At 51.0% G+C, this 12,513-nt stretch overlaps 1 protein-coding gene across 1 annotated transcript; it reads right to left on the minus strand.

The window, feature by feature from the left end:
• Positions 1-1,105: 1,105 nt before the first annotated feature.
• Positions 1,106-11,339, minus strand: SLAMF8 (SLAM family member 8). The gene is made up of 5 exons (XM_007066076.4): positions 11,202-11,339; positions 7,354-7,680; positions 5,938-6,243; positions 4,745-4,858; positions 1,106-3,420 (listed from the first exon to the last, which is right to left on the minus strand). The coding sequence occupies exons 1-5, from the start codon at positions 11,239-11,241 to the stop codon at positions 3,362-3,364; spliced, it is 846 nt and encodes a 281-aa protein (XP_007066138.1). The 5' UTR covers positions 11,242-11,339; the 3' UTR covers positions 1,106-3,361.
• Positions 11,340-12,513: the final 1,174 nt, after the last annotated feature.

Here is a 12,513-nt window from a genome sequence, read left to right on the forward strand (position 1 = left end):
CCCCTGACCTGGCTGCACCAGATGAAAGGAGCCAACACCAAACTCCTGAGGTGGAGCCTGCTCCTGCAGGATTACAACATGGACGTGGTCCACGTGAAGGGAAGTGCCAACATGATAGCGGATGCGCTGTCCCGGAGAGGGGGCCCCAAACTTCCCCTGGTCACTGGTCACAGTGACCCCGCTCAGTTCAGTCTCGAAGGGGGGAGAGATGTGACGATGTGACACAGCAGGGAGAGGGGAGTGTTGACCTGGGAATGTGCCCTGGGGATGGGAGATCTGAGAGCCTGTCACCTGAGCCAGGAGGGGGAGGGGGAGGTGACACCTCTGCCCAGGAACGTGAACAGCGGCTGCAGGAGAGAGCCTGCTGGGAGGGTTTAGTTTTCAGTTTGGTGCTGGGTGGAGGAATGCAGGGAACCCCAGGGCTGGGGTCTAAGCTCCCTGCTCCCCCAGAAGGACTTGACTGAGGGGTCCTGGTTGTACCCACAAGCTCTGTTTTGGACTGTGTTCCTGTTGTCCAATAAACCTTCTGTTTTACTGGCTGGCTGAGAGTCTCAGTGAATCCCAGGAAGAGGGGTGCAGGGCCTGGACTCCCCCACACTCCGTGACAATGGACAAATGTCTGGAGTGAAACGAGGCTGGAATTAAGATTTAGCTTGACAGTAACAGCAGCATTTTGCACAGGGCACTTGAAAAGCAGCTGGAAACCGAGTAGGATGCCCATGGAATGATGGGATTGAGAAACTTGCATCATGTGACACTGAACCTTCCCTGACAAGGCATTGCAAACCCTTCCCCAAACACCCTGTGGCAGTAGCTACCCACTGTGCGCTGTTCTCTGTGTTGATGCAAGAGCTGCTCCTGTGGATGTGCTCCACTGACACAAGGAACATAGTGTGGACATGAAACAGTAATATAATTACAGTGGTGATTTTACATCAACTTAAATCAAGTTAACTTTGTAGCATAGACATGGCCTTAGGTGCCATACTCACAGTGATTGTAATAGAAGTTAGGTGCCTAAGGAATTCTGAGGATCTGGGCCACAATTTGTAAATAAGACATGGAGCAGAAAGGAAAACCAGGACGCTGGTATTATGATGCAGAATGACTTTAATGTGAAAAAGAAGAGAAGTACACAGGAAGAGACAGAAAGAATGCAAAGTACATTTGAGAGGATATATTTCCAGGGTTTCAAGAAGGTCTACAATGAATCACTGGTTCAAAGGTGATGCATTTCACACTAGATGTTCTTCTTTCTTCATTACAGTTGTTGAGTTTGACAATCAAGTCCTGTTTGCAACTATTTTAGGGTACTTGTTAGGTACTAGGGGGGCTAGTGCTAAATGGAAGGCAGAAATTTGGGGAGGGTATGTGATCCCGCATCCCCCCTCCCTACCCCACGTCACTTCTGGTTGCAGGCATGTTCGTGGACTCTCTTGATTATACTGGTGGACCCCTAAGGTTCCTGGCCAATGGGAGTTGCGGAGGGGGCACTTGGGGCACGGACAGCACGCGGAGACCCCTGCCCCTTGCAGGGGCCGCAGGGACATGCTGGCCACTTTCGGGAGCAGCATGGGGCCAGGGCAGGTAGGGAGCCTGCCTTAGCCCTGCTGCGCTGCCAGATTTCTAGCAGCCTAAAATCTCCCGGATTGGATTTAGTAGTCTCTGGGAGATAAAGCCCAATTTTGGGAGACTCCCAGCAAAAGCGGGAGGGTTGCAAACCTATGAAAGGTATTTAGGCTCCTAACTTCCACTGATTTCACTCGGCCTAAATGAGCTAATGTGTCCTTTTGACACAAAAAGTAAAGGTTTGAAGCATGTTATAAAAACTAAAATGGTGCCTTACCTGAATTTCTTATTATAAATCTCTCAGCAGCTGAGAAACTGCAAATAAAATGTCAATTGGAAATGACTGTGGGAAGTGTGTTTTTATGGAATGCCCCATTATGGGGCATGGTGTCATATGACCAGGCCAGCGCAGATCTACTTGACTCCACCTCTTGCAAATCATATCAAAGCACAGCCCTACGCCTACAGCACTGAGGGCATTTTGGGTTCCTATCAGCACACCCCTTACACAAACACAAACAAATGCACAGTGCTTGTTAAAGGGGCGTACTCACTGGGACGGTAAGCAAAGTTTCCAAGACCTCTGAAGAGTCATCGCCCAACTGCTGACAGATTTAATGAAGAAACTCAGATAAGGCACCATTTTTCCTTTCTTATGTGCTTAAAACCTTTGCCTTGTGTGTCAAGAGGCCTCCTTAGCTGATGCTCTTGAGCCCCCAAAGTTTTGACTGGGTGCCACATTCCCTAGCCATTTGCGTGATTGTGACCAGTTTCTATCATCGGTACCTCTTGTTTACCCTTAAATATTTCTACTTGCAACTTAGCTGTGATTTGGCCCTATGCACCCTGACATTGGAATTATTCGGAGTCTCCTGATTAGGTTTTGGCGTCTCAAACAACAGCTGAGTCCAAGAGCTGCCCTCATGTTCACATTCATTATCCATTACCATGGTTGTGTGGCTCTCATTACATGGTTCTGGGGTCTCAGACATTGGTTGCAACAACCATATAGTTGTGTATTGGGTTTTCACAACCTTGCCCCTGTAACATCTCTTAGTGAGCCACTTGTCTACAGAGTGGTGGCAAGGAAAGATTGAAGGGTCTTTTCAGCAGCTCCATCTTTACTCAGCAGGCCTTTTCAATGGCACATCCTCATTCATACGCTGGTCATTGTCTTAGCCAATCGTTTAGGGGCAGCACATCAAAACCCTATTGGTTTAATGCCTTTCCTTTTGGTATCAGGATTTATTTATCATAAAACATGTTGACTGGCATTTATAATATTACCCTCCAGTGACCAGTCCTCTTCATTATTTACTCCTCCGCCGTCAACTGCAAACTTCATCAGTAATGATTTTCTGTTTTCTGTGAGGTCACCGATAAAATGTTAACTAGCAGAGGACTACTATTCAGGACTATTCAGCAATGTTGATGAAAATTATAGACAGAAACAAGCAAATTCAGTAAAAATGTCTGCATGGTTTTTAATGTGGGGGTCTGGGGAACTGGGAGAGAAACACGGTGCAAAGGGTGAGCGACTGCTCTGAGGGCTGATTAATGCTTCTGTGGCCGAAAGCAAGTCTGTGCTGGGATCCTGACCCACAGTGACTCTCACAGTCACCCAGCTGTCCCCGGGGCAATGGAAGCTGCCAGCCCCCTGAGAAGTTCTCCAGAAGAAAAGAGAATGTGGGTCAAGCAAACCCTGTGAGCTTTCTTCCGCGCCAGCGACAAAGAGAAAGGAGGGCTGCTCTCCCAAAAGGACATGCCTCTGCTCTGCACACAGTGTCAATTCCTAGACAGGGGCCGCGGCAGGCTCCGAGGCGTCCAACAGCAATTTCGTTCTTTGCTTCCCTAAGGAAGGGGGAAACAAATGTCATTCCCAGAAGTAGCAGAGCTTTCGGGAAGGGGTGTGTGTTAAATATATTTGTTCTCCTCCCAGTGACTATTCACACACACACACACACACACACACACACACACACCCCCAAGGGGCGAGCACACCTTTGCATTTCTGTAGCACCTCGCCAAGCCTCACAGGCTAAAGACGTGCACTGCTGGTGACATGCGGCAGTGTCTGGGGAGCTGGGAGGCAGCAGACACCCAGCGCAGCAGAGTGTCAAGATCATAGGGAAAACTCCAACACTAGCAGAGTCATGGGACGCACAATGTCTATGCAGATAGGACAGGATTTAAGGTCACAGGCAAAAGACCCAGCCACCATGGGACTCGGCTCATCTACCTAACTGGCTGAGCTGCCCCTGCGGGGCTCACAACTGCCCCTACAGAGTCTCCCTAATGGAGATTCAATCAGACAGCACTGGCATTCTCTCTGTGCTCCCTTTTGGCTTCAGCAAGGGAGCCAGCAGCCCCAGCAGACAAACAGCCCTTGTAGCTTTGTTCCAGCCGCTAGTTGAGTTGTCATGGGGAACCAGCAGGAATGTCTCCAAATGGCCATTCCACCACAGCTACAGGTCATTGTCTGAAGGCGGCTGGAAGCCACCCCTGCAGCTCTCTCACAGGGACTATGGTGCAGCCAGTCCCTGCCTTCCAGTGGAGCCACTGGGTGGGACTGGCCTGGCAGTCTAATGCCAGCACCTTATGGGGAGGAGGTTTGGGGCCATGGCTTGGCACCTGGCCGGACAGGCTGGGAAGGCTGTGGAGGCCACAATCCAGTCTAGTGGTAGAGGGCCCTTCATGCTGGCTTTGTGGCATCTGACTCCACCTGAGCGAAGAGGGGAAGCTCCCTGTGCACAGAACTATGAAAATCAGATTCCCTGTTTGTGTCGCAACCCCTCAGCTGCTGCAGGGTGGGGGTGGGAAGTTCCCACTTTTATTTCCTAAGGGGGAGATTTCCAAATGCACCGAAGGCTAATGGGGACTGAGCGCCGAGCTTTCATGTTGTCTCTGGAAACCTGCCCCCACTGGCAGCAGCTGGTTTCTATGTGGGAGACAAGGACAGAGCAGCGCTGTGACACCCTGCACCTCCCTCCCTTCCTATCCATCTGCCTGGGGATTTGCACCATGCCCATCCCCGTGGTATCAGAGTGCCCATCCCCCGGCATTTTCCTGGCAGTGTGTGCCTCTCCTGCAGGTGTGTACAGCTCACAAGAGGGCTCTTCAGTGCTTGGCAGAGCAAAGCCAGTGAACAGTGATTCTTGTGATAGACAGCTCCTACCTGAGCGCTTCCGAGAGAGAAGGAGCCCGAAGACAACCACTGCCAGGACCAGGACAGAGAGGGGCAGAGCAATGAGCAGGATGTTTCTATAGTTGTACACGGCATCTTCCGCACCTGAGCAGGGAAGAGGAAGATGTCATGAGTGCCACGGACTCTTCTGGGCAGGGAACCCCAGCCAAGTACGCACAGGCTCTGTAGCTGTGCTGGTGCCAGGCATTGGGAACAGGAATTCCAGCCACCTGCTGCACCGTGAAAGCTTCTCACACTCCATGAGCCAACAGACCATGACAGAGTGGGGGAGGAGAGTCACAGGGAAATTCAGACTGCCCAGAACTTTAGCCTGTCTACACTTTAGCCTGCATTCCCAGCCCTCCCTGGTGCTGATCCACAGCCTTCCTGCTGTTCTGCCAGGAAAGTCACAGAACCCGGCTAAAAGCAGCTGCAGGAAAAGCCAGAGGAAAAGCATTCTCCAAACACCCCCGCTGCCCTCCACCTCCTGACGGTGCCAAGAGTGAGCTGAGGCAGCAGGAAATGCGGGGGAAGCTGAAGTTCCTCTGCGATCCAGAGCGGGGAGGATTTCTTGCAGCTTCTTTAGATTTGTGGAATTTCCTGGCCCTTCCATGGATCTTCTTGTCCTGTGTTTGCAACAGTCCAGGCCAAAGTCTACTCTCAGCTACACTGGTGAAAATGCAGAGTGAGGCCAATGACTGCACTGGAGTGACTCTGGATTGACAACCATGTAAATGAGAGCACAGTGTGGCCATTACTCGTGCATTCCCTTGTATCAGCTGTGGCACTGAGAGGCTGAGTGACCTGGGCTGCCAACTCCCGACCTTTAAACTCAGCCATTGTGCAGGTAACCGAGAGCCCTCCTCCAGTGCTGCAGATGCTTCCACAGCTTGAACCCATGTGGGGGTTTGACCAGGGCTTGGATCATTCAGAACACCCTAGATATGCCTGTAGTTTTAGACTCTCTGGGTGATAATCCTCAGTGAAGATTCACCAGGGACCGTGACTCCCTCTCCACCTCATCCACCTTCACATGATAGCAAATCTGCTATCAAAAGTAAATGCCCTCCCACAAAATCCATCTCCCAGGCACTGTCTTATGGCTGCAGACAGCTGGGCCATTGGCTCATGCCAAGTGGCTAGGCACTGGGCTGGGCATGGGAGATGGGTGAAACATGACCTACCTGTTTCCCTCTGGCAGTGTTCCCAGGGTGCAATGGTAGCTGATTCCCAGCTGACAGCATTGGCTGCAGTACAGGTATAGGATACCTGCCTATCCGAGGGGTCCAGCTTAGCCCATAGGACCAGGCCAGCCTCAAAGAGAGAGTGATTGTCCATGCTCAGCACCTTGCCATCCGTCCTGCCCCAGCTGTAGGTTACGTTGGTGCCACTGGCCGCCACACAGGTCAGGAACACCTCGCAGACCCTCGCAGAGCCACTGCAGCTGCTCTCTGATGTGAACACCTGCAGTGTCAGCTGGGAAACCACTTCTGGACACAGAGCAGACAGGACAGCAGAGCGGTCAAAGCCAGTAATCTCCCCCTGGCTGGATACTCAAACCCCACCTCCCTGCGGGACCACCCGCTGCACCAGCACACCTGGTATGAGTGCATGAATACATCCATTTGCACTCACTCACCAGATCTACCCCTAGAAATATCAGGCTCTGTCTGGGGGTTTGGTGCTGCTCTCCCACTGGGCAGGGCTTTCAAACTTCAGTCCTAATAGCCCCAAGTGTCTGTGGGGGGGGGAGGGTGTAGGAGGCTGTGACAGCCTGTGTGGACAGCTTCATCTACTGCCCATCTCACAGGGTCCCTCGTCATCCAGAGCCAAAGGGCTGTGGTGCCAGCCTGGCAGGTGCTTTGTAAGAGCAGAAATAAAGGCAAGAGGGAAGTCACAGCCCCAAGTTCCCTACGTGCTGCCTTGTGCCTGTGACAGCATTTCCTAGTTAGCAGAAGGGCAGTTGGGTGCCCAGAATGAGGGCGATGGGACACACAGTCACCTCCCAGGGCAGGCTGGCTCTGGCTGCCCAGCTGACGTGCCCCGTGATGGCAACTGCGCTCGCCTTCCATAGTAATGCAGGGAGTGGAGGGCAGACTAGACGATCCCTTCTGGCCTTGTAACCTGGGGAATTGCCGAGTTATACCCTCTGCAGCAGAGGCTAGGCCAGGCCTCACACCACAGGCTAATCCCCTTCACCAGGCCAGCAGGACATTTGCCCCCAGAGCTTCGTATTAGAACATAAAATACCCAAGGAGTCTGGGTAGGGTGGGTGCCCTGTCCCGGGCCTGCCTGCCTGGGAGCTCAGCACAGCTGCCCCAGCTCCCTCAGGGGGCCTCTGTCAGAGTCAGCTGCTGGGCCTGGCAGCCTGCGGGGACAGGGCTGGCGCCGGGCAGCGGGTTGTTCCCTGCTGGTTCAGGTGAGACTGTTAGTCTCTAAGGTGTCACAAGTCCTCCTTTTCTTTTTGCGAATACAGACTAACACGGCTGCTACTCTGAAAACTGCACAGAGTGTTCGTCCATGGAGAATTTGGCCTAGCTCCAAACACATCACCCTCCTGCCCTTAAGTGGCAAGGAAACAGGAGCCCAACCCGGCGTACCGTAGACTGCCAGGTGCAGCATGCGCGTCTCCGTCTGTCCTCGTGTGTTCACCAGCAGGGCTGAGAAGGTGCCGCTATCTCCCAGTTCCACCTGACTGATCTCCAGGGTGAGGTTACTGTGGAGCCGGCTACGCCCATAGAAACGGGATTGGTACAGGGTCTCCGCTGAGCCCCTGAAGTAGGTGGCCACTAGCTCTTCTGCCGGCGCTAGGTACCTCCAGATGGCATCCCTGACTTGGAACCCCAGGGGGATGTCGGCTCCCAGCAACACTGCTCTCCCCACCACTCCTGTCACCTTCACGGTGGCACGGGCTGTGGCCGGTGGGGCTGGAACGAGGCAATAGGCAGATGCCTTCATGTTAGGGTCATGGGAGGAGCTGGGATAGAAGCAGCATATCTGAAGCCCCAGTGGTTCTCCTCTCCCGACACCCAGGGAAGCCTTCTCCTTGCTCCCCTGGGCATCTTTGGCATCTCCCTGGCTGAATCTGACATGGTGGCCAGTGCAGAGTCCCCACAGCCCCTCCCATCCCTGCCTCTGGTGTCACCTTCCCAAGCTCCCTCTTCCCCTGCCTACAGGCTTCCCGTCTGCAGTGCCCTGGGAAGGTGAGGCTGCCAGGACCAAAGGCATCCATGTCACAGGAGTCCTAGGGCCTTTCCCCTGGCAGGCACCCACTGGGAAGCTCACAGATGCCCAGAGGGCCTCCAGGCAAAAACAAGACCAGACTTTCCTAAGGCAAAAAGGAACCATCAGACAACAAACTTTGAATCACCCTCCCCCATCCCTGCCTCTAAACCGTCCACCTGTCCCACACCTCTCTGCTCTTTCTCCATCACAAAGAATCTAAAAAGAGCACAAGCCCCATTTAAAAAACCCTGTGCAGGTTGCCAGTTAAGAGCGAATGTTCCAGCAGTTGGAAGCAGCGTGGCCGTTACTATGGTGAGACAGGAACCAACAGAGCAGCCCCTGGCTTGCTCCAGATGCAGCCTGCGATGTAGCAACAAGGAATTATGCTGAAGTCAGATATTTAACTGACATATCCTTCTAAAGTTAAATGCTGCAGATTGAGACTCCCAATAAAAAGAAGGTCCAGGCCCCCACAAAAACAGAATTTGACATTTCCACAAGGATAAACTCTCTCCAGAACACTTCCTCACCAGCATCAGCTTCCTGGCCACCACAATCAGCTTCAACAGTGGAACCCTACAGACAACTGTATACAAGACACCCATGGATCCCCGCACCTACCTTCACAGATCCAATAACTACCCCAAATACGCCAAGAAATCTGTTCTCTACAGCCAAGCCCTCAGATACCACAGGATATGCTCCAAGGAGAAAATCCAGGAGACACACCTTAACACACTTAAAACTTCCTTCAACAAACAAGGACACTCCACCAGAGAAGTAGATCTTATTATGGAATGGGCCACCCAAATACCCCAAGAGAACCTGCTTCAATACAGAAATAAAACCCCCTCCAACCACACACCTCTAGTTGTCACCTATCACACCACATGGGAACCCATATGGGGGATCATCAAACAATTACGACCCATACTCAATGGGTGTCACATCCTGAAAGAAATTTTTCCTGAGCCCCCTCTTTGGGCCTTGAAGCACCTCCCCCCATCCCACCCCACCCACCCCCCACAGCCTTACCAAGCTCATCATCAGAAACAAGCTCCCCACAGACCAGGACCCACCAACTCAGAGTGGCACCAGACCCTGCCAGAACAACAGATGCAAAACCTGCAGACATTGCTCCACTGCTACAATGATCAACACCCCCCACAACACACCTTTAAAGACCCCTTCCATGGGTCCCTACACATGACTATCAAAACAAATGATAGTAGGAGAACACTTCAATCTCCTTGGCCACTCAATAACAGATTTAAAAGTAGCCATACTTCAACAAAAAGCTTCAAAAACAGACTTAAAAGAGAAACTGCTGAGCTACAATTCATTTGCAAACTTCACACCATCAATTTGCGCTTGAATAGGGACTGGGAGTGGCTGGCTCACTACAAAAGCAATTTTCCCTCTCTTGGTATTGACACCTCCTCATCAATTATTGGGAGTGGACCACATCCCCCCTGACTGAATTGGCCTTCAACACTGGTTCTCCACTTGTAAGGTAACTCCCTTCTCTTCATGTGCCAATATATATTTATGCCTGTATCTGTAATTTTCACTCTATGCATCTGAAGAAGTGGGTTTTTTACCCATGAAAGCTTATGCCCAAATAAATCTGTTAGACTTTAAGGGGCCACCGGACTCCTCGTTGTTTTTGTGGATACAGACTAACACAGCTACCCTTCTGATACTTAAAACAAAAGGTGTACCTCATCCAGTGCACTAAATGCCTCAGTAACCACTATGTGGGTGAAACAAGACAATCACTATACTCTCCAATGAACTCACACAGAAAAATGATAGAAGGCAAAAATACTTCACAAAGTGATCACTGCATATCTGATCTCTCAGTCCTCAGCCTCAAAGGAAGCCTGCACAACACCTTCAAAAGACAAGCCTGGGAACTTCAATCCATAACTTTGCTAGACACTGAAAATCATAAAAAGAAAAGGAGGACTTGTGGCACCTTAGAGACTAGCCAATTTATTTGAGCATAAGCTTTCGTGAGCTACAGCTCACTTCATTGGATGCATACTGTGGAAACTGCAGAAGACATTATATACACAGAGACCATGAAACAATACCTCCTCCCACCCCACTCTCCTGCTGGTAATAGCTTATCTAAAGTGATCACTCTCCTTACAATGTGTATGATAATCAAGTTGGGCCATTTCCAGCACAAATCCAGGTTTTCTCACCCTCTGCCCCCCCCCCACACACACACAAACTCACTCTCCTGATGGTAATAGCCCATCCAAAGTGACCACTCTCTTTACAATGTGTATGATAATCAAGTTCGGCCATTTCCAGCACAAATCCAGGTTTTCTCACCCCCCCCCCGCCGCTTTTTTTTCCAAAAACCACACACACAAATTCACTCTCCTGCTGGTAATAGCTTATCCAAAGTGACCACTCTCCTTACAATGTGTATGAAAATCAAGGTGGGCCAATCATGAACTCAACAGAAATACTGGATTTGTGGCTTATTACAACAATCTGTAACTCACTAGCCCCCTCCCCAGCTTTTTTTTTCTTCTCCCCCTATGACTGGAGAGGTGTTAATGGGCCACTTCACCTTGAATGGTCCCTTGAAATGTGCTAACTACTTATGCTAAACAATCTGTTCCAGGTTGTGTTTAGCTGTGACATTCTGAGTACAGTTCCTAGATCTGAAGAAGAGCTCTGTGTAAACTAGAAAGTCTATTCTCTCTCACCACAGAAATTGGTTTAATAAAAGAGATTACCTCATCCCCTTGTCTCTCTAATATATTTTGTCAGCTTCTTGGGGCAGGGACTGTCCTTTTGTTCTGTGCACAGTGCCTAGCACCAGAGTTCTGGTCCCTGGCTGGGGCTGCTAAGCACTATGGTAATACAAATAATACACAATAAAAATTACAACTAGCCCTGAATCTGTAGCAACCCATGGAGATCCAAGTGAATCTGCACTGGCATACGTGTTCATGTGGCTCACTCAGCTGCCCTGAGACACTGCTGGCTGCTCCCATGGGTGAAAGGAGCTGCTCCTCTCACTCCCTGATACACACACAGGTCTGACGTGTTCCAGTGATGCTCATATCTGCGGTGAGCCCTGTGGCTGAGTTAGCACCAGGGACTGGCTGAGAGTCAGCTCTCCATCCACTCACTGGTTAAAGGTCAGTCTACAGAGACCGCAGTAAGTAACAGCAGGGTGAGGAGGGGTGAGAACTCTTACCTTTGTGCAGGAGCAGAGCCAGCACCAGCCACGCCACCATCTCGCTAATCCAGAGCCTGCTAGGGTGCTTTTTCTGGAGAAAATGAAAGCTCTTGTTGATGACTAGCAATGGGATTGCCTGATTTTCCCACAGGAAATCCCCTCTTCTCTGTCATCACTCAAACCCGCAACTCAAAGCAGAAGTGAGAGGCTGTGCTCAGCCTGTACTTCTCAGGAGCAGTTAATGGGCCCAAGACAGAGGCTGGAGACTCTGGTCTCATGCAACACCAGAGCAGTAGCTGGCCCCTCAGAGGAGGCAGGATAGGGCCAGACTGTGCCTTGCAGGTACCAGGCTACATGGAGGCTGCATTGGCTGGGGAGGAGCACAGTACAGGCCAAAATGTTTCCAGAGAAGACGCCAGTGGCCCATGAGTGCATGATTCACACTGCTAGTGATGAGACCAAAGCACCATGGCAGAGCTAGGACCTTGGTGAACTCTGTCCTATTGAATGGTTCTTCCATGACCCAAATATCTGGGCGCCTTCCAGCTGGGCATTAAGTAACATGATCCTGGCTTCCTAGAGGGAGAACTCTGTGTGCCAGGGAGGGGGTGCTTTGGGAGAGATTTCAGGGGAGGGGCTGTTTTTAAAGGTCCTGTTTCTTTCAGAGCAGACCAGGCAGAGCCATACCGCTGGCACTGGGAGCAGGAAGTGGTGAGTCCATAATTCCTGGGGGAGTTTGCTCCACAGTCTGGGACTGGCCCCTGAGGAAGCCCTGTCTCCAGCACAGATGAGCTTTCCCTGCTGGCGGAGAACTCCATTGGACAGTAAGAACAGTAGGACAATGGAACAGATGTGTCGGGAGGTTGTGGAATCTCCTCCACTGGAGGTTTTCAAAAGGAGGCTGGAGCCATCTGTCTGTGATGGTTTAAACACAACAAATCCTGCATCTTGACTAGATGACCCTTGTGGTCCCTTCTAACCCTATGGTTCTATGGACCTGAGAAGCAGAGCTGTCAACCACAGCCCCCCGGCTGGAGCTTTAGGCTCTTTTAGGTGCCTTGGCCCAGGCCACTGTTATAGAAAAGTGCTTATATGCTATTTTATATAAATGTTGAATAAGTTTGTTCTTATAACTTAGCATAAGTTACTAACTTAGCATCAGCGATTAAAGTAGTTGAAGCCTTAGGCCAAGGTCAGGCTGACCTGAGAGAAATGCTGAAGAAGCAGTTGCAAAACCAGTTGAGACTGCCCATTATCACTGGAGATAAGGGAGAAATGCAAAAAGAAGAACTAATTGTCTTCAGGAGTACATCTGGTACCCGGCAACGGA

Source organism: Chelonia mydas, chromosome 24 (genome assembly GCF_015237465.2).
Source record: "Chelonia mydas isolate rCheMyd1 chromosome 24, rCheMyd1.pri.v2, whole genome shotgun sequence".
In the NCBI taxonomy this organism is placed as follows: domain Eukaryota; kingdom Metazoa; phylum Chordata; order Testudines; family Cheloniidae; genus Chelonia; species Chelonia mydas.